Raw genomic sequence first — 22,686 nt, 5'->3', positions numbered from 1 at the left:
GAGACACGAGGGGGTTAAGAGTCACCCTGGAGACACGCGGGGTTAAGAGTCACGCTCAGTAAAATGGAGTTTGAACCTGTTACTGTGGTCTTCTGGTTTGTAGACAAGTGTGTTACTGACTAGGCAACTACTACTAAATCATTAGCAGCATAAGCAAAACTTTTTTTATGAACATCATGATGAATGAACAGCTACATCTGACTCTTTGATGAACAGCATATCACAATTGCTGCTGTCTGGACCACAATGAGCAGATTTTGTATAGGGAAAAAATAGAAACAAAGGAGTAAACTGAACAACCTGCCCTGAACAGATCAATATCAAAATGTTATGGATGATTAATGTTGTATAAATATTTATTCAGACCTGATGGAACTGCATATATTATGTATTTTATTACAGTATATTACAAAGATTTTTTTATAAAAGGCTGGTTACGCCATATGACAAGGCAATTAATAATTTAAACAAAACTATTCCTGTACGGCCATAAATTAATGTTATAGTTCAGCATTTGAACTGTAACTTCATCCTCTGCAAAAAAAAAAAAACCTTTTACTGTCAAACTGAGAATCAAAGCTTTTTTTCTTTTTAGCTACAGAGAAAATCAATTGGCATGGCTCAAAGTATCATTCATTTCGAGTGGATGCAGCTTCCCTGAAGGTCCGGCTGGCCAGGTTTTAGATTGCAGTGATCTTACTGGCTTCCCTCACACCACTCAGATAGGCTCCAGTTACTGTCTGGGGAAAGTGCCTGTTGGTGGCCTGAATATAACACAGAGGACAAAATGACTAAGTTCATTCAGTGAAAAAGACTACAGTTATGCGTGATTTAACACACTACAAGTGGAAAACAAAATACAAAAAGGGCTAGCACCAGCTTCAAGCACTCTAGACTGATCTGAGGAGTCAAACATCTTCCGAAGAATCACCACAAACAATCAGCACAAATAAACTGTCAAGTCTACTGTGGGCATATTAGCATAAAGGATCTAAATCTTGAACAGCTAAAGCTACTTTAGATTAAAAATTATAGCATATTACTTATTAAATAATTATTAAAAAACTATTTATCATAATTGTTGTTTGAAATGTCCTGTTTGTGTTGTGTGTAGCATATTTTTGGTCAGGAGGACATTTTTTTAATCTCTACCGCATGCTGTATTTATATACATAATGGCCAAGGTCTTCATGCCACTGTGGAACACTTGTGGAACAATTTTATTATTAAATGGTCTGTGTTCAAAAATATATTTGAATTAGAGTGAACTCACCTCACCAGCAAAGAACACTTTTCCCTGCACATCTTCAGCTATGATGTCATAGGCTTCACCGCTGCCCTCTGTCTTAACAAAACTGTAGGACATCTGTGCCCAGGGATCAGAACCCCAGCGAGTTACAAAGAAGCTCAATGGATCAGGAACCTCCTGAACAGAATGATGAGAGCAAACAGTGTGTTCGGTGTGTTTTGTCTTGAGCTGCTGGGGGTGGGGGGTTGTGCTTACTTAGGGTACCAAACAGACTGGGACCGCCCCATTCTGTGACATCACTGAGTCATGTTAATGTGTGAGTACTGGCCTTTACTTACAGTTGGTACGTGGTACAGAAATAGAAGAGCGAAAAATATTGATACCATTGTGCTTGTATCAATCCAATACTGATAACAACTTGGTACCGATGGTATTGATATTTAGTATCGATCTGCACACACATAATGTTGGAGTTAGACAGTCCATGTTCTGCACTGTGCAAGTTGCCAATTTTGTTGCCAAAGTTGAACTGCATTCTTGTCGTGTGGTCCCTTTCCACACCAACATCAGTTTTCCCTTATGACCACACGGTAAGCCCAGTGAATATGGCTTTGCTGCAGCAGCCATTATAAGGAAAAGGGACACACAACAACAGTGTCCGAATTTTTGAGGGTAAATGAGCAGCATTCCTGTTGTACAAGTATGCATGTTTAACACGGAAGTATAACTGATTATGTTTAAGTGAAAATACAGGAAGTACTGCAATAGGTCAAAATGTGAAAAAAGTTGTGATTCAACAAATTTGCAAAACGCAAATAATTCACACTGATTGACTGAATTTGCGTTATTTGTTGCACTCACAACATCACAAATTCCTGGAGGGTCTGACAAGTACACTGATTTAACTCCAAATTGTTTCCAACACAGCACACAGAACTTTCTCCTTCTTCTGCATTATGTACCTGCTCCTTGAAGAGTTCCCGCAGGACCTTCATGCACAGGTCGGCCACCTGCTTCTCCTCCAGCCCCTTCACTGTGGTGACTGCCTCCCCAGTGATGACTGACATCAACACACTCTGCTTCCCCTGTTCTCATTCAAAAACCAGACACTTCAGAGAATTTAATCAAGCAATTCAGACAACATATATGACACATCAATGATTCATTAACTGATCAAAAACGTATATAGTTAGTACCACTTTCAAAACAACAATGTAATAACATGAAGTGTTTGGACGTCAACTAATTATCTCTGAGAAATATATGGTACTTATAAAAAGATAACTACTACTCCTCAGTTTAGGGTGGAAGTGATTGATCCTGGAAAAACCTGAAAGCAGTATCAAAAACCTAGTGTAAAAAAATCCAATCCAACTTTATTTGTAGAGCACAACCCCACTTAAGTTTAAAATAACAAAAAAAGGGGACAGTGGTTGACCTATGTGGTAGGAAAGCAGACCCATAATCGGAAGGTTGCATGTTCAAATCCCAAGCCGGTTAAATGCAGAAGACTCATTTCATTGTGTGCACCGTGTGCTGCTCTGAGACTTATTTTCCACGCAACCAAAGCAGGCGGGTTTGAAGTGGGAATGAAGGAAAGTTGATCTTTCTCCGAGTGTCCAGCGAGCAACATTATCACAACACTACATTATCATCTTACCGGAACGGGCATACTTTTTGTGCTGAGCCCTGAACCCCGTGGCGCGGTCGGCCTGAAGGCGGCTTTAGATTTTCTACAATGAGCAGAAACACGGTCTGTGTTCAGTCCGCACTCGCCTGACGCCACAGACGTCTACTAAATCAGGTGCCTTTCGGGCATGAATGTTGTCAAAATTCCAGCCTCTTTTTTTTTTTTTTTTTTTTTAACATTTCATTGTTGTATTTGGTTTTTATATTAGGAAAGTTTTGTTTAAAAATGTTGCAACAAATCTGATCCCATATTTCTCTGGTGTTTGTGGCGTCAGGGGAGTGCACACTGAACACTGCTCATTGTAGTAAATCAAAGCGTCCACACAGGTGAATTAGACCTTAACTTTTATATTTGAAACATCATGACAAAAAAAAAAAAAAAAAGGGGCTGCATCATGATTCATTGATATCGAGGCATTGATCATCGTAATAGACTCTTGACACCAGTGAAGTTTCACACCTCTAACCAAATAGGGACTTAATTCTTGTGCATTTCTGCATTTCTGTTATCTAATGATACACCCATCAACACATCTGGACCCAAAAGGTAGTGGCAAATGAGTGAGTGTCTGGTTACATGGAAATGCTTCCTGTCTCAAGTTGTGTGTAGACTGTAAGAATGGACATCACGGGAGCCTGCTTTTGCCTTGCATAACAGATGTCTGCAGGGGGAGGTGTGACATTCCTGTGTCGACGGTTGTGGGTGAAGATTCGACACCCCAGTTTTTACATGCCTTTTGTCCGACGGCAACGTGTGAAGTATCAGCCGTCAGGACCGCCCACCCTCTTTGTCTTCCCCAAATGGGAGGCACCGGGGGCGTGACATCAGCAACAATAGGTTCTGATTGGTCAGTGACAACTTCCTGTAGGCCAGTGACAACTTCCTGTAGGCTTTCTTCTTATGTTTATTTTCTCTGCAACCTTGGTACCTTTTTACATTCAATATTCACATGTAACTACAATAATTATTTACCGGTGTTAATAAATTAGAAACTGTTCATTTTTAACCTCTACTGTGCCATGCCTCTTTCTGCCAGGTAACATCAAATTGGAGTGGTTGAATACAGTGCTTTGTGTGGAGGGAGAAAGAGTTTTTTCTACACAATCTATTCTCTTCTACCACACCACATGGTCTTCATTGTTTTTACAAGACCAATCTTATTTATGTGCTCAGTATGTTTAGCTAATTTAAAATAAAAAGTGTTTAATTTGTATTATGTACTTAAAAACACCACATATATATGTAGTGCTCACTGTTTAGGTATTCTAATCACTTAATTGTCTTCTGGCTGCAAATGCCCTCAAGTTCTCTCAAGCTACCCAGCCATAATCTTTTTAAATAGCAATGGCCAGAAGCTACTTCAACTATGCAGTCGGATATTGTTCACCCAGATGCAGTTATCAGGGGCATCCCAAGCCTATTATTTCCTTCCCCAAATTTTACACCTTGCTGGGCCCTGGTCTGAACCCAGAAGCTGTCCAAAGACACGGACCTATAAACAAAACAGAAGGTTGTAATAAACCCCTGATAGTGCAAGTCTAGGGATTGTCAAAGAACGCATAAGAGAAAACATTCTGTAATGATACTTGAGGGAAAACTAAATCATTCAAGTATCATTCATTATATTCCATTCATAACATGCCTTGTCATAGAGCAAAACAGGAGGAACAAAAACATTATAAACATACAACAGACTTGAAAACGCAAGTAAGTACAGGGAAAAAAAACAAAACATGAAATGGATGGTCCTGGTCCCTTAAAAAAACAGACTGTGTTAGAGTTCAGTTGTAAGCCTCTCATTCACTGAACATCTCTCTCAAAAAGTTAAATCCTCAGAGTACAGCATCTACCACACAGAAGCATTACGTTTGGATCACTGTTCAGGGGACTTCAATGGGGCACGCCTGTCTAAGGGTCTGATTCTCCCTGCTTGCTGCTTTGGCAGAATAACCTTCTCGGTCTGGTGACACTGTTGTAAGCTCTAACCTTTGGGTCCATGTCGTAGAAGACACCAAACATGCCCCGGTCCTCTGGACTTGAAGGAACATGACCAAAGTAGTCGGCCCCCTGCACCTTGCTGTCCCAGAAGCGGTAGGGAAACTGAAGAGCAATCTGGAACAGGAATAAGAATGTTGTTCTACATTCTACATATAATATATATTATCAGTCCAGTTCACCTCCAACCAACTCACTTTCTCAGTAAGGCCAGCTCCAAGACTGTGGATGGCCTTAATCTTCCTCTCTGGAAGCGGTGGGCTGAATTTGACTACTCCTTTCTGGAGAAGTGCCAGCGGGATGGTGACCAGCACCTGCACAGCAAACAGAGCACAACAGAGTTAAAAAGTGCAAAAGAGCAAACAGGTCTCCTCTTCTGATCCCCGTCTGGGTCCAGCGTCTGAAGCTCTTACTTTATGTGCAATCCACTGTGAACCGTTAGTGGATGTCACACTGATGACATCTCCAGTGTAGTTGATGGACTGGACCTGCAGAGCAAAGAATATGAGTCTAGTGCGCACCGTATAATTGAGTATAGAAGAAACCGCTCCATAAAATCAGTTTCTCACGATTATGAAAAGCATTTACAACTCACTTATTTGACAAAAACAACATCTTTCAGACAGAGGAAAACAGAGCCTGAGGTTGTTTCAAAACACCACCTTCTTTGCAAGCATCTTCATTTATAGTGTCTGTTACATCCTTTAGGCCGTAGAAGGGCTTGGGGTGCTCTGTGTGGTGCCTGTTCCCTTTTAGGCTGTCAGGTGGGAGGAGACTGGGATTATGGTTCTGCCCACCAATTCCTTCGTCAACTGCCAGCCAATCAACGCACAGGCCCAGGGAGCATTTAAGGACCATTCAAACCACCAGTCAGGGTTCATTGTTGTGGGGTCGGATATAAGCCTTTGCTGTGTGTTAGAGTGGTTAGTGTGGTTAGTAGTGGCATTGTTGTGAATTTGTAGTCTCTCCTTTCATGGTGTGTTGTCCTGTGGATTGTTGTGTTGTTATTATATTTAGCACTGTAGGTTGGTTGGTTGTTCACTACTCACTGTAAATAAAAGCACAATATTTCACTTGGGCCTGGTATCTGTGTATTCCCACCGCACACATTCCTCTCGTTTGTAGTCATGTTTCCCAACCCCAAGACGGGGACGTAACATTTCATTATTCCTGTATCTAACTAGTGCGATCAATGGCTAGCAGTTTTATTTAAATATCATATCTTTGTGGACACAAATCTAACACATAATATACACTACTCGCAATGAGTTAGGGATATTGTTATTTACATAATTCATAATTTCACTAAATTTTAATTAAAATAAGTAAAAGTTCCCTTATATTATTACTAATAATGTATGAGATATGTTGTTTACATTTACAGCATTTATCAGACGTCCTTATCCAGAGCGACTTACAGTCAGTAGTTACAAGGACAGTCTCCCTGGAGCAAGTGTCTTGCTCAGGGACACAATGGTAGTAAGTGGGATTCGAACCCGGGTCTTCTGGTTCATAGGCGAGTGTGTTACCCACTGGGCTACTACCACCCTATGTTGTTGTTCTAAGGCAATGTGTTCCACTCTTCCATAAGTTCCCCATGCAGTTCTGCCAGGTCACTTGGAGATCAGGTACGATTATTCAGTCTCTGCTTCAACTGGTCCCAGACATGCTCTATGGGGTTCAGGTCAGGGGACATTCATGGCCCCACAATACCACACCATTAGACTGTAAAGCTCTTGTTCAATCGGAGCAATGTAATGTATGGAATGCAAAAGGGAAAAGCATATACATTGCATCTAGAATGTATTCACATCATTTTTTCAAACTATCCCACATAGAGTGCAATTGTAATAAACCTGTCTTAGCAGAAGAAGGTGCATTTTAATTGTGTATGTACATTTTTAGTAAATTCTAAGTTTTACAAATGAGAACCCTGGTTTGGATCTCAAAAGTTGTGTCCAGAATTAAGTTAGTGCTGTTGACTGGTAACTGGTTAAAAGCAGGTTTAAGCACTATGGGTACAGATGATGCTATACTGTCATTTACAGATTAAAAACAGTAACTATTCTACTAAAATAGTATAAAAGTTCTACTTTGCTGTGTGTTAACTCTGAATGGCAGTAAACTTTCCCTGATCTCTGTCTGTCCTTGTAATGGGTACTGGTGGAACAAATCTAGGACTAGGTAATCTTGTTTATTTTTAAGTCACATGCTATTAAACAGGACAAACCACTGTCTGAAGATGGACGTTCAAGCCCTCTGCCAGGTGGTGTAGCACATGAGAGTAGCCCTTGGTCAGCATGGCGTGGTCTCCTGAGAACTGGGCAAAGAACTTGTTATGGTCCCATGAGCGTGCAGATACCTGCAGAGTTGGTAACACATACACACATACATTATGTCATTAGTTTGTCACCTTATGCAGTTCTTGAGAATTGTGTCATTGATGCCCCAAGACTGGGACTTCAATTGGAACATGTCTGTGTTTGCTTTTGAATAGGACTGCATGATTTGGGAAAAAAAAGTGATTACTGAGATCAATATTGCAATATGCATTTGCAATATGATAAATGGCGCATGCTTACATATCAATAAAAACTCACATAAAATGAATAATACTTCAGTATTATTACTGAAGTGAAACATACAAACTACTTATAACAATCTTATAACAAATCCCAGTGCTTATAAAAATGTCAAAATATATAATATTTTACTAAAACACTAAATACTGCAGCTTAATACAAATAAATAATAAGTCAACAAGAATTTCTCAATAACAGGTACATTTTAAGAAAAATGTAACACATATCCAATTTATATCCAGCAGTTCTTATTACTTTACATTATTTTTTCAGGAACTCTGCATGGTCCAGGTGGTCTGTAGATAATGAGAAATATACTGACTGTTGTCATTTTAATAACAGAATAATTTTGCATTTAGCAAACCAAGTTTCAGCTCACAGACTCCAGTGCTAGAATCAGTTAGGGTAGAGGGTAATTTGTATTAAATTATTTCTGATCATTTTCTTTAAAGTTTTTTAACCTTATGAATGGTATATGATTAAGCCAAATGTCTACTCAGTCCTATGGCGCCATTCCAGGATGGATGGATACATACACATCCAAGACCAGGCTTTCCCCAAAAACTGCCAATTATTAATGAAGGCCACATTATGTTTTTGACACCAATCAGACAGCCGGATATTTAATGCAAGTAATCTACTATAAATTTCACTGTTCCTCCTAAATTGAAGTGTGGAAGCAGAGCAGATTTCTGCCATAGACAATTGCTTGTTCTAGCATCTCTAAAAAATTGTTTGTAATTTCCGATTGTCTTCACACGTGGACAAAATTGTTGGTACCCTTCAGTCAATGAAAGAAAAAAAAAAACTCACAATGGTCACAGAAATAACTTTAATCTGACAAAAGTTCTATGAAATTTAACCAATGAAAGTCAGACATTGATTTTCAACCATACTTCAACAGAATTATTAAAAAAATAAACTCATTAAACAGGCCTGGACAAAAATGAGAGTACCCCTAACTTAATATTTTGTTGCACAACCTTTTGAGGCAATCACTGCAATCAAATGATTCCTGTAATGGTCAATAAGACTTCTGCACTTCTCAGCAGGTATTTTGGCCCACTCCTCATGAGCAAACTGCTCCAGTTGTCTCAGGTTTGAAGGGTGCCTTTTCCAGATGGCATGTTTCAGCTTTCCAAAGATGCTCAATAGGATTGAGGTCAGGGCTCATAGAAGGCCACTTTAGAATAGTCCAATGTTTTCCTCTTAGCCATTCTTGGGTGTTTTTAGCTGTGTGTTTTGGGTCATTGTCCTGTTGCAAGACCCATAACCTGCGACTGAGACCAAGCTTTCTGACACTGGCCAGCACATTTCACTCTAGAATCCCTTGATAGTCTTGAGATTTCATTGTACCCTGCACAGATTCAAGACTCCCTGTGCCAGAAGCAGCAAAGCAGCCCCAGAACATAAAGCCTCCTCCATGTTTCACAGAAGGGACGGTGTTCTTTTCTTGATATGCTTCATTTTTCTGTGAACATAGAGCTGGTGTGCCTTGCAAAAAGTTCAATTTTTGTCTCATCTGTCCATAGGACATTCTTGTGGCTTGTCCACATGTAGTTTGGCAAATCCCAGTCTGGCTTTTTTATGATTTGTTTTCAACAATGGTGTCCTCCTTGGTCGTCTCCCATGAAGTCCACAACGACGGATGGTGCGATCTGACACTGATGTTCCTTGAGCTTGAAGTTCACCTTGAATTTCTTTAGAAGTTTTTCTGGGCTCTTTTGTTACCATTCGTATTATCCGTCTCTTCGATTTGTCATCAATTTTCCTCCTGCGGCCACGTCCAGGGAGGTTGGTTTCAGTCCCATGGATCTTAAACGTCTGAATAATATGTGCAACTGTAGTCACAGGAACATCAAGCTGCTTCGAGATGGTCTTATAGCCTTTACCTTTGACATGCTTGTCTATAATTTTCTTTCTAATGTCCTGAGACAACGCTTTCCTTCGCTTCCTCTGGTCCATGTTGAGTGTGGTACACACCATGTCACCAAACAACACAGTGACTACCTGGAGCCCTTTATATAGGTCCACTGACTGATTACAAGATTGTAGACACCTGTGATGCTAATTAGTGTACACACCTTGGATTAACATGTCCCTTTGGTCACATTGTTTTCAGTCTTTTCTAGGGGTACCATCATTTTTGTCCAGGCACGTTTCGTGAGTTTATTTTTTTAAATAATTCTGCTGAAGCATGGTTGAAAAGCAATGTCTGACTTTTAATAGTTAAATTTCATAGAATTTTTATTTATTATTACTTTTGTCAGATTCAAGTTATTTTTGTGACCATTTTGAGTTTTTCTTTCATTGACTGAAGGGTACCAACAATTTTGTCCACGTGTGTATGTGATAACATAGTTTCTATGTGAATAAGGATTTTAGAATAGGAATGTTTAGCATTAGAAATAACTTTTTCTCTGGTGTCAGGTGCTCTGGCTCCAGGAATACATGTAACTAGTGTTGCTAGTGAGTCAGTTTTAAGAATAGTGAAATTATACTGAGTGGGGAATATGAACGGGTTCGGAATGTATGCTTGCAATCACTCATCCTACTGTCCAAAGGGCTCTAAAGTGACCGGTGCCCGAGTGGAAGTTACTGGCTGACTAGACAGAGGACCAGTGTATAAAAGTGAGCCTATGAAACTGACTGATTGTATATAGTAAAAATGTTTTAAAAGTTTATATAGGCTCATCTGCTATATGCTCATATATTAATGTCCTTGATATCCCTAGACTGGTATTTCTGCAGACACATTGCTAATAAGCAGTGATTGTGATTATGAAGAACATGAAACATTTGTATCAGCTCTGAAGCTCTCACCTGGTTGAGGGTACTGCCACAGGCATATTCCAGGTTACTCAGGTGGAATTGCAGAACCCTCTCCTCCAGCTCGCTGAAATGAATGCTGGACTCATGCAGGAAGGTCTTGTAGACCTCCTGGATCTTCTCTGTTGGGTCCACAAACAAACACAAAAAAATGCTTTACAGAAACATCAATAATTATTACTCAACATTGTTTAACGCAACTGATAACTTAGATGAGGAGAAACACATACACACCTCCCAGAGGGGCATCCTGGCTCTGGGATTTGCCCTTCCTCCACTCAGACACCACATCCAGGATAGCATTCAAGTGGAAGTCCATGCGCTTGTCTATGGCTGGGTCAGTCAGTAGACCTCCCTCCTGCAAGAGGTCACACCGAACCCCCAGCTTGTGCATCTCAACACCCAGCTGCCCCACACATACACACACAAACAGAGGAGGTGTAGTGTCAGAATTGTATCCTACTCTAGTCCTGCTCCAAATAATTGTATTAGTTTTATTAAGTTCAACATAAAACATTATTTTATTCATCAGGACAAGACACGCAGACATAGAGAGACAGATCGATCAACTGGCCTTGATTAAACTTACCTGCTCGCACATCAGGGCAATCGGGTTGTTGATGCAGCCATTGACAATCTGTGCTCCTTGGCCCACAGTAACACCCAATGACGTGTTGTCCCAAACTCGCCCTCCGATTCGATTTTGAGCCTCCAACACCACCACCTGCCCAGGTTACACATTGATAGATGTCATGAAGTGGAATTTCACCTAATGCTTCACCTAAAACTGAATGACATGAAAATAATATCTAAAAGCTAATACTTAAAAGAATGTACAATAAATCCATGAAAATGTTTAATCTGCCTCCTGTACCCTTGGTTCCTCCCCATTTACCAAGGCATCAAGAAATCCTTCCCAGTGGCTGTGAAACATAACAATGTTTAATAAACTACTATATTTCATTTTTTGGACAAATGCTCACCTGCACACCAAAGTTGTGCAGCTGTCTGGCTGCCGCCAGACCTGCTGCTCCTGCTCCGATCACTAGCACCTTCTTCTGCTAAGACAGGTTTATTATTAGAGACAACACATATGGTCCCTGACAAAAGTCTTGTCGCTTTTGTACAAATTGACCTCAAGTGCCACTGAAATATATTTCTAATCAAGATTTTTTTTTTTACAAGAAATTTTATTCCCAAAAGATTTTGTAATAATGTTTCAGTGCAAAATGAAACTAAAAGTATTTTAATATTCAAAGCTTGGTAAAGCCCATTGAGTCAATTTTTGCAGACATAAGTGTTGTCGCCTTGTCATATGAGCTTCACCTGTGACTAATAATGGATCAATTAGGTCTCAGGTGTGTATAAAAAGAGCCCCAGTACACTAGACCTCCACATCAAGTGCAACTAGACCTCTGCAAACATGCCTAAGATTCAGAGGCTGAAGACCAGATGCACTGCTGATGTGGCAGACACCTTCAATGGTCACCTGGTCACCTCCATGGTCGAATCAGTGCCCAGAAGCCAGCACTAAACAAAAGACAATTGAAAAAAACATGTGGCATTTGCCACTGGGACCAGTGAAGTTTTGTGGCACAAAAATCATTGTCTGGGGTTACATCCAGTATGGGGGTGTGTGGGAGATCTGCAGGGTGGAAGGCAACATCAGTAGTCTGAAACACCAAGAAATCTTAGCTACTTTTTATATTCCCAATCACAAGAGGCCAAATTCTGTAGCAGGATGGTGCTCAATCACATACTTCCATCTCCACATCAAAGGGTTAGGGCAAAGAAGAACAAGATGCTCCAGGATTGGCCAGCCCAGTCACCAGACATGAATATCATTGAGCATGTGTGGGGTAGGAAAACCAAAGAATACTGAGGAACTCTGGGAGGCATGCAATACTGCTTTCTTTGCTATTCCTGATGACTTCATCAATAAATTGTATGAATCCTTGCCAAACCGTATGGATGCAGTCCTTCAAGCTCATGGAAGTCATACAAGATATTAAATTTGGATCTCACAGCACCACTACTAATTTGCTGACATTTTTGTATTTGCAGTAAATTTGTTCAATTTCTGTATAGGCGACAAAACTTTTGTCTTGCCAAAATTTGACATTTCTTGATTGAATTATAAATCTTTCAGTGAAACTAATTCATTTCAAAGTATTAAACATCATTTGGTAGGTTTTAGCTTTTTACATGAGCTATTTCTAACACCAATTGATTAATTAAAAGTCAGGTTAATAGCAGGTGTTTCTACAAAACAGACAAGTGACTGGGAACTATATAACTACAAGTATTAGGGTTAGCAGCAAGCTAACACAATAAAGGCCACAATAAACCTGGTTCTCACACCCTGCATCTCAATCTGCTCTCTGAATTTCCATGATGGGTCTCATGACCAGATTCAGGTTGTATTCAAACTTCAACCAATCCTAATAAAGCCTGAGGTGGAATATAAACTTAGTCAGTGAAGCCTTGAGTAACAGGAAGGAGAACCAGTATTCAGACAGGAGAACACTGCCCAGGTTGTCCTCACATGATGGTAATGCTCAGGCAGCATGGGTTGTTTAACCAATAGGATGCCAGTGTTGATTAAGCCCTTCTTGGTCATGAAGTGGAGGACCCTGCCCAGTGCCTGCACACAGCAAACCCTCACCAGACCCCTCACAATCACAAGAGGGGCACAGTTCTGGGGTGTCAGCACCTCCTGGAGTAGAAGGAAGAAATCCAACAAATTTTAGTATAACATTGAAACTAATGATTATTTTGGTAGTAAGTGAATAACCTGTAAGTGAATAACCAACCTATTCTTTTGTTCAGTGCCTTACCCATTGTTCAGCTTCTGTTTTAACACAATTCCTATAACAAATTTACAGAATGACCCATGAAACATTTACATTTGGAAATATAGCTTGATCACACTTGCGCATTTACTGCCACGAGACTGGCCATCTCATCACGGATTGTCCAACATGTCCGTCAGTTGGCTGGGAAGCTGAACTAGACAATACCACATGCACCACTGTACCCCGTACCAGTTTTAACTGATCCTTTTGAGAAAATAATTTTAGACTGTGTTGGTCCACTCCCTCATACCAGATCGGGAAATAAGCAGCCTGCTCTCAGCAGTAATGTTTTAGATTACATCAGTGTTTCGGGAATGCCTTCATAAGGCGTGTTCAGCTGCGGTAGCCTCCTTGTCTTCAGCCCAAAGGTACATGACTTATGATAAAAAATAGTCTCCCAGTCATTTTAAGGTTTTTAGATTTGCTGCCTATTGAGGGATCTGCTCTGCAGGCCAGGTTTGTGGGTCCATATGTAGTGGATTTGAGTGAGAGCGATTATCATCTGTATGCCGAACAGTAAACAGAAAACTTGTGTGCCACATCAACATGCTGAAAAGCTATATTGAACAAGAGAACCTAGTGGAACAAGACAAAGCAGAGGAACAGGGAAAACCTGTTATGTATGCAGCATCAGTTTCTGTCCCTGTTACTTATTCCCCGGCAGAGGATGGACTGTATTTGTGAGACGTCCCTGTAGCTTCACCCTGGCTGCAGAATAGTAAAATTCTGCAGGATTTAGAAGCTTATCTGTCTCATTTGCCTGCAGCAGACCACACGCAGGTTATTGGGTTAATTCAGTCACATGCATCTTTGTTCTCGGATATACCTGTAGTTACGTCTGTTAATGCATTCACTAAACCAGATTCTTTTCCATTACCTTGAATGGAAGACTGTGTAGACAAGGTTGGTGCTGCCAGCACCAAAATTAGACCTTTTGCGGGGTTATTGGCAGGTTCTGTTGACTCCTCGTGCTGCTGAGATCTCTGCCTTTGTTACACCTGAAAACTTTGCCATTTGGGTTACGCAATGCGCCTGCAAGCGTCACTAACCCTCAACCTCGCCAAACGTGAATTTGGGAAAGCGACTGTGAAAAGAAGTAGGTCAAGGTCAAGTTTAGGTCAAGGTCAAGAAGTAGGTCAAGGTCAAGGCCAAAGTTTAGGCTGTCATGAATTTTCCTGTCCCTACTTTGAAATGGGAATTGCGGTGTTTTTTAGGGATGTCTGGATTTTATCAGGGTTTTCATAAGAACTTCTCAGATGTGGTTTGCCCAACCTTTGTTTGGTCTGCGGACTGCCAGAGTGCATTTAAGGCTGTGAAGTCTCTTCTTTGCAGTTATCCAGTCCTGGCTGCCCCAGATATCCAGCGCCCATTTAAATTAGACGTGGATGCCAGTGAAGTTGCAGTAATAATTAATGTTTTAGCGGACACACTGTCATGGGCCTTTAGAGATATGGAAGTGGTGCTAATTAAGACGGGATGTTGATTCTTAGTGGTGGGGGTGTTACGTCCCATGGTTATGTGCGGTCTGTGTTCTCTGCCTTGTTTGTTTTTTCCTGTAGGAGGAATGTGTAGAAGGAGCCTGTAATTACGGAACTCCTCCCATACGTAATGGCAATTTTTGCTCCAGTCAGAGCGAGGCTATTAAAGATGCTGTGGGTCTGCTGAGAAGGAGAAGGGGTAAATACGCCAGACAGCTGCCCTGTTTACAGTAGTCATCTACCCAGTGCTTCCTCATAACCTGACTGCATTTTTGTTTTCTTTCGATTTATTAAATGAAATAGTTAAAACGTTTGTGGTGTTTCCCTCCCTATTTCCTGACTGTCCTAGACAAGGATGTAACAGATGTGGTAAGGTGTGGTGAACACTTCACCTGTTTTCTCCATCTGCCACAGGGACCTGGCCAGCATGGATTTTTTGCCACACTTAAATGCCACACTTAAATGACACCCAGAGATGCTGGTGTTTTTTTTTTTTTTTTTATTGTAATACGTTTTAGGAAGCAAGTCTTTTGTGGGTTGGTCTCCTGGGGTGAAGAAGGGTAAAATGGAAGTGTTTCTGAGTCTTCCCTGTTTTGTATTTTGTTCTCTCTGTGTGTGTAATCTTGCTAATAAATTGACAGCTGGGAGTGCACATGTGCAAAGGACATCATGTTGAATTGTCAATAATATAGAGGTCGACATCCCCAACAAAACAGGTGCTGGCCTCAGCTACACATCTGATCTGTTGGACTGAACACACAATGAGCCTTCACCTCACCCCAATCACTTAATCATGTGTATTTCTGCTCTTTCAGGAGGTTACTATTGCAATAGAAGTTACTTCAATAATTGAAAAACTACCTAAAGTGAAGTGATTGTCACATGTGATACACAGCAGCACAGCACACGGTGCACACAGTGAAATTAGTCTTCTGCATTTAACCCATCACCCTGAGTGAGCAGTGGGCAGCCATGACAGGCGCCCGGGGAGCAGTGTGTGGGGACGGTGCTTTGCTCAGTGGCACCTCAGTGGCACCTTGGCGGACCGGGATTCGAACCGGCAACCTTCTGATTACGGGGACGCTTCCTTAACCGCTAGGCCACCACTGCCCCACTGCACCTAAGCATTACAGGCTTGTAATGTACACCTGTGGGATAATATATGGTGATCTTCTGTAATAAAACCAACGCTGAGTTCTGGTGTGAGGATGTACCTTGTAGTTTTGATGCCAGGTGGCCAATAGAAGATTTCGCAAGGCCAGATACATTGATGGGTCGCGAGAAAATTCTGGAAACTCATAAAGCTCATCCAACTCCATCATATCTGGATGAAGACACAGGGCCTTCCCACACTCATTAGGCTGGTAGAAGGGATGGAAGTACGGGGATAGGCCTGGTCCTGTACCCCAAACAGATAGACAGACACAGAGCAAGAAAAAGCGACAAAACCAGTTAGATTTGCTAAATAAGACTAACCATTCCATTCAAGAAATACAGTAACAAGTTGCAAGTTGCTTATTGCATCAAATGATAATGAACATATCAGACAGTACCCCTATATTATAACAATTTCATAAACCTAGTGGGTAGTACCCTAGTAGGTGACACACTCTACCAGAAGAGCAGAAGTCACAGGTTCAAACCCCGCTTACAACCATTGTGCAAGACATTTAACACAGAGTTGCACTAGGGGGACTTTCACTGTAACTACTGATTTAAAGCGCTCATGTAAGTCACTCTGGCTCCAGAAGCCGCAACCCTGAGCCGCAACATGACTAAGCAGATATGGATAGTGAGTGAGTAAGCAATGCACAATGGGTCTTACTCTGAGGCTGTATGAGTCGCCGCTGCTCCAACCAGAGTTTTCCTGAACTGTTGGGTGGTCCAGAGGGACTCATACCCACACAGTCAGGGTAGAAGGCAGTGAGGAAAAGGCTGGCTGGGCTGTCCTTCAGCAGAGGGGGCAGGATCAGCATGGAGCTCCACCAACTGTCAGCCACACCTGCCACACGCTGGTAGGAGAGCATCTGGCCTTTATATTAGAGCACAGCAAGAACATGACAATGATGGGATACATTTGCCTCTCACCATGTCCTCTGGAAAGAAACACTGGTCTGGACCTTCACACTACAAAAAAATAAAAATAAAAAATACATTACATACATTTGTAGACTATTGTAGCCTTCAATGCAAAGTGTGTTACTTTTAAAAGTGAACTTTCTTTATTAGATTTTTTCTTTACATTAACATTCAACATTCCACCAGGTTGATCAGTATCAGATACAGCTATACCCCTGCAGGGATTCGGTGATGCCAAGTGTGTCATACCACAGCCCAACAGGCTGGATTTTCACCTTCACTGAGTTGAGCTTCATGCCACAGCGGTAGCTGGCTGCTAGGGATGCAGTGAGCTGGATGTCCTTGTTAAGCTGCCGCCACTTCCCACACTCAGGCTTTGTGCACTGCACCTGCACAAGAGGTCAGGAGGTCAGCGGCTTGGCAAAACCCAGTTCACTTCCAGGTCCTCCATGTTTCTGTGTAACTAATTATCTTTATGCCTTATGTAAATTCTACAGCTGATGCACAGAGGATACGGGATCATACAGAACCAGTCAATCAATTTTGGCCTAGCTGGAGTCAGAAATTTAACCCTCTGGACTGGACATTAAATTATTAGGTATGGATTAATAAAACAAACTCTCAGCCCTGAGAAGCAAGGAACCATGCTCAAAAGATGAGTTAAATGCAGGAAAAGTATTTTATTAAGGACAAATCACTTTCACTCACACAACTTATAATAGTCTTATAATAGTCTTGTTGCGGGGTTGGACAAACTACGACCCGTTGGGCTTTTTAATCTGGCCCGCTGAAGATTGGTATAAAATTACCAAAATAAAGTCATAGTTAGGACTTCTCCCATTTGAACTCATCCTGTAATGCCTGGCATTCCAACAGGTAGCTCATTGGTTGCAGATGGACCTGAAGATCTTTGCCCAAGGCAGATGGGTTTTTACTTGCGCTGTAAATAAGTGGTCAGGTGGTGCATTTCTACTAGCGAGAAAGATGAAATGTGAGGAGGTGTGGAGTTAAAAAAAGACTTGAGCAACAAAATCAATGTTTGGGGTGTGGGACAACACTGACCATGATGCCAATAAATGTAGAAACTACATTACTTGACAAAGTACGAGAGCTATGTGCATGTGCACGTTTGAATAATGTGGCGAGCTTTTGCTGGAATAAGAGCTTTTTATTTGTACAATCTGGTAGCCGTAGTCAACAGTACAACATGCCCATTTTTTACTTACTGACTAGCGAGAACGCGCTATCAAATCACCCTCTCCTCTTTGGTTTGAGCTTCTGATTCTATGTTTTATTTGAATTGCTTGCATGTTAATGCGTCACAGCACTCAGAAGTCAACCATATTCAACTTACTTTGCAGTGCAGCTACACACACATTCAGGTGCAAAGAAACCAATGGAATTCAGGGTGCAGAAATGTTCAGAGTTGGATGTGTTCATTCTGTGAAAAACTTCAAATCATGCCATTAACCCTGAGTTTCTCCAGGGGGGACTGTCCCCATAACTATGGATTGTAAGTCACTCTGAACAAGGGCATCTGATAAATACTGTAAATGTAAATATACATTCAATTTATGTAGCTGGATCAAAACAACATGGATGGGTGCTTACCCAATATGGAAGCTGCTGGTCGGCCATGAAGGCCTTCAGGCTGGGCTCACTCTTTCCATTCTCCGTCCAGAGGCGCTTCCAGGAAGTAAACTTTTCATAGCCTTCTTTATGACTGGTGGTATAAGTTAGAATAATGACACGTGTGTGTGTGTGTGTGTGTGTGTGTGTGTGTGTGTGTGAGAGACTATGCATCATCCCAAGTAGGGAATACCAGACAGCAATCTCCACCAGCAATATGTTCTCAACACTTGCAGACAATTTTCATGCTGGTTTCTTATGACATCAAGTGGTGCTCACCTCCTGTAGTAGTGATCAAAACACTCATTACAGAAATGCTCCCCACACGACAGGTGGTACCATCGGGATGTGTAACCATTTTTTGCACACCTGATAAACAGGAAACCAGGCAGTCAGACAACAGCCAGGAGGCAGCCATCAAAATCAAATAACAGAAGGGTGTGGGTCACCCAAGGGAGACCTTTCAGTAGAGCTGGCAAAACACACAGGATATGTTGCTGGGCAACCAGCCTTCTCACATTTCCTATACTTCTTCTCTGATTGGTCATCCTCCTCCTCAGGGTCTGCAGTCTTCTTCTTGGCCTGGAATAGCAAAACAAACACATTTTCACACACAAGATAACCAAACAGGAAGTGAGCCCAACCCATGGACACATTTGGTGTTCATTTTACAAAAGCCATAACAAGACTGACTTACTTTTTAATATTCCATTTGTTACCAGTCTGAAAAAAAAAGCTCCTCTAGACCAGTGGCGGAGCCAGGAATGTTTCAGTGGGGTGGGCAGGATGGACAAAAAAAAAAAAAAAAAAATACAAAGCTATTTAACCATTAATGCTGTGCATTTCTGGGACCCATTGCATTACCATGAGATATTTAAATTGCATAATGCATGAATTGCATAAAACCCTTTTGTGTACTACAACATAGAGCCGATATAAAGGGAGATTTTGTGGTAGGTCATTTGCTATTTATTTCTGGATATTATATACATCGGACATCCATAGGCCAATACAGCATTGTGCTGAATCAATTACACAATTTATATTGAAATGTGATTTACAACAAACATTTAGACTCAGAATTCATATATATTAGAAGTATCAAATATGATAAAGTAAAAAGACTAAAACAGGCATAATAAAGATTAAAGATGAACATTTTTTTATGTCAATTTCTTGATTCAGACATGAAAGGGTTACGCACCTAAACCGACACCTCTACAGTATCTGGAATGCAGGTAGTGGTGGAACAGATGAAATAAGTGCCAATGTTTGAGCGGAATAGCTTGGCCATGCCTACTCAAATCACTTATAAAAGTAAGAGCACACCTCACACAACAGAGTATGAATTTTTTAAATATAGCTTGCCAGTGTGTACACTCTGGTATGACCCGCATTAAGCACCAGAAACCATACTATTATAATAAATAATACAGAAAAAAATTACTCCGATTGACTTTTTTTTCCTTTTCATAAAACGTGTGATTCGTAAATCAGACCGACGCAAGGCATATGTCAAAAAAAAAAAAAAATCACACATGGCTGTGATGCAGTGCTTGTGGTAGTCAAAAGGGTGAATAGAATCTAGCTGCAGATCAGGGATGCAGATAGGGTCTGGCTCCAAAATAAGACTTGTGAACATGCAATACTTTTATTTTGAAATCTTGCGTCGTCAACGGAATGGATGTCTCTTTGAAGGCCCACCTGTCCTAACACAGGCACAGCTCAGTATCGTGTAGTAAGAAGAGTAGTAAAGGTAAGTGTATTTTTGTTTATGTAATTATTCTTCTAGATGGATGGCAGCGTATGAATAGCTATAAATGGCTATAATTGTGTTTTTTTAGTTGTCTGTGAGTTGTTTTCATACCATTTAGAGGTTTAGCAGTATGGTTTGTTGTATTTTTTTCGTGTATAAGACTGTAAATTCTTATAATTCTTGTTGATGGTAAGAAAAAAAGAATGACCCGAAATATTTAAACAGTACTTATCGACTGTGCAAGCAGTATTTACATAATTAAGGTTTTGCCTGCAACCTCCATCTACTCTCTTATTAGTATTGCCCTGTACATGTTTTTGGGAGCCATTCAACTTCAACTGTGCCATTCCACTGTGTTTAGCAATGCTCTAAAATGTTAAATGTTTTTGTCTTCTTTTATGTGCAACTTGACATGCCAGAGATAAGGAGATGGTGGTGCCTCAAAGTGATGAACGCTGGTCTGGAAAAGTATGTATTAAAAGGCAGAGTATTTAAAACTGATATATATTAAAAGGTGTGTCACATTAAGTTTGCTTTCTGTAGAATCAAACAGTGTTCGGTCAGAGGTAGAAGATCGGATGAATTGGCAAGAGCCTGTAGGATACAGGACTGTGACAAAGTTTCCTCTATGTCTCTCAGGAGATGGAAACAAAGGATTGGGGCCATTGTACCTTGAGGGTGAGGTGCAAATTGAGCGTTTGTATGAGTACCTCCTCTCACTCCTTAACAGTACAAGACCAAACTTTCCTGGGGCTAAAGTGAGCTACATTTTGGATGTTCTTTTCCCTGAGGGAAGACTTACTTACGCTTTTATAAAAAACAACCCTAAGCTGTATTATTTATTTTTACAATGAGAAGGAAGAGTTTGATTACAACTTGCTCAATTACTTGGGAAATGAGCAATAAAGTAAGCACAGTCTTTTAAGTGTTTTCTAAAACATTTGCTATGAAATAAAAAAATATTAAGATGTCTCTCTTCTTAGGATCAAGGTGTGGATCACCGAGAAGCTCTAAAAAAAATCCCCAGTCATGTTGGTCCCAAGAATGGTAAGTTGTGCTTTTTGAATTTACAGTATTGTTCCACGATGACAAGGAGGACCGGAGCAAGACACACACCTGTCCAGCGAGACTGACACAGTGGCCCTCCCGGCCGATACCGGACCGCTTGACTCGGACAGTGCTCTGCCTGCCTGAGCATCGCGGTCCGTCCTCCGCCGGCGTGTCCGCCACTGCATCCCGTGTCTTTCCACGCTGGCGACCGCCCGACGCGCCGCCACTGTAATCTGAAAGAAAAGTGAAGCGTGAAGAAGCGGAACTGTGACACACGCAGAGATGAACAGCAGCGGAACCAACCCGCGTGGGACAGCATGCTTCATTTGTCTGTCTGCCTCCGGGTCAAGTCGCGATACCTGCACCGGCGCTGCAGCTGACGTTATTGTTTGTTGTCGTGCGGTGTTCATTTCCGGTGAAGGGCGGCGCTGTGGAGTCTGTGAACTTCCTCCTTCCTCATTTGGCGTGAAATACGTGCTTAAAACGTTCTACACAGTTCAAATAATAAAGGGAACACAAAATAATACATTCTAGATCTGAATGAATAAAATATTCTTATTCAATACTTTGTTCTTTACATAGTTGAACCACACAAAAATGATCGATGGAAACCTAATTTATCAACCCATCGATGTCTGGATTTGGAGTCACACTCAAAATTAAAGTGAAAAACACACTACAGACGGATCCAACTTTGATGTAATGTCCTTAAAACAAGATAAATGAGGCTCATGTGCCTGTATGACCTCCCTACAACGCCTGGGCATTCTCCTGATGATGTGGCGGATGTTCTCCTGAGGGATCTCCTCCCAGACCTGGAACTAAGCATCCGTCAACTCCTGGACACGTGTTTATATTAAAAATAATTCTTCATAATATGTAGAATGTAAACGTCAGATTTTCTTTACGTTTGTGTTTAATTCCACGTCTACCTTCACTGGTTTGCAGGGTGACTGTGCCACTCGCAATATGCCGGACGGCTTGACGTGTGTCAACTGGTCAATACAGCGAATGTGGCTCCTTCCAGTGAAATGAATCTTTTGTTTCGGTTCACATTGACGATTCGGCTCATTCGGACCTTCGCTCAAACTACCGTCAATTTTAGGCTAATTCTTACATCTTCCTCGTCTTCCTTCGGCTTTCCCACAGTTGGGCATACACTGCGCAATTTTTCCAGTCGTTTGGAAACTTAAATTGAATCGCATGCGAACGAAAAAAATTACCATTTTTGTGCGCACACTAGGACTAATTTACAAATTACGTGCGTATTTTTACGTGTGATTTACGAAACAGGTGTATTTATGATGATCTTGATAATCCGGCGGCTGAAACCAAACGTAATTTACAAGGCCTGACACGAAGGAACGGAAAATATGAATTTGTGCACTGAAAGCACAAAACGAATGAATATGTTCATTTATTTAATTTGGAGAGGAATAAAATGTTTATGTATATGTATGTGTATGTAATAATATATATGTAATAAAAATGGTG

The 22,686-nt window shown here is 41.1% G+C and overlaps 1 protein-coding gene across 6 annotated transcripts; it reads right to left on the bottom strand.

Annotated features, from left to right (window-relative positions):
- Positions 1-333: 333 nt before the first annotated feature.
- kdm1b (lysine demethylase 1B) lies at positions 334-21,672 on the bottom strand. 6 transcript variants are annotated; one of them, XM_028968202.1, is made up of 21 exons: positions 21,496-21,663; positions 21,259-21,425; positions 18,847-18,968; positions 18,666-18,755; positions 18,369-18,480; positions 17,033-17,146; positions 16,767-16,805; positions 16,504-16,690; positions 15,893-16,077; positions 12,891-13,061; positions 11,329-11,406; positions 10,935-11,069; positions 10,580-10,751; positions 10,340-10,467; positions 7,165-7,296; positions 5,348-5,422; positions 5,132-5,248; positions 4,926-5,051; positions 2,212-2,334; positions 1,279-1,426; positions 334-764 (listed from the first exon to the last, which is right to left on the bottom strand). In XM_028968202.1, exons 1-21 carry the CDS (start codon positions 21,509-21,511, stop codon positions 697-699), a joined length of 2,505 nt encoding a protein of 834 aa, XP_028824035.1. In that variant the 5' UTR covers positions 21,512-21,663; the 3' UTR covers positions 334-696. The 6 variants fall into 6 exon arrangements, with proteins under 6 accessions (XP_028824035.1, XP_028824034.1, XP_028824031.1 ...); XM_028968201.1 differs by having other exon boundaries at positions 1,274-1,426; positions 17,033-17,140; positions 21,496-21,654; XM_028968198.1 differs by having other exon boundaries at positions 1,274-1,426; positions 21,496-21,647.
- Positions 21,673-22,686: the final 1,014 nt, after the last annotated feature.

Source organism: Denticeps clupeoides, unplaced genomic scaffold (genome assembly GCF_900700375.1).
Source record: "Denticeps clupeoides unplaced genomic scaffold, fDenClu1.1, whole genome shotgun sequence".
Classification (NCBI taxonomy): Eukaryota; Metazoa; Chordata; class Actinopteri; order Clupeiformes; family Denticipitidae; genus Denticeps; species Denticeps clupeoides.
This window is presented reverse-complemented; position numbering and strand designations above follow the sequence as displayed.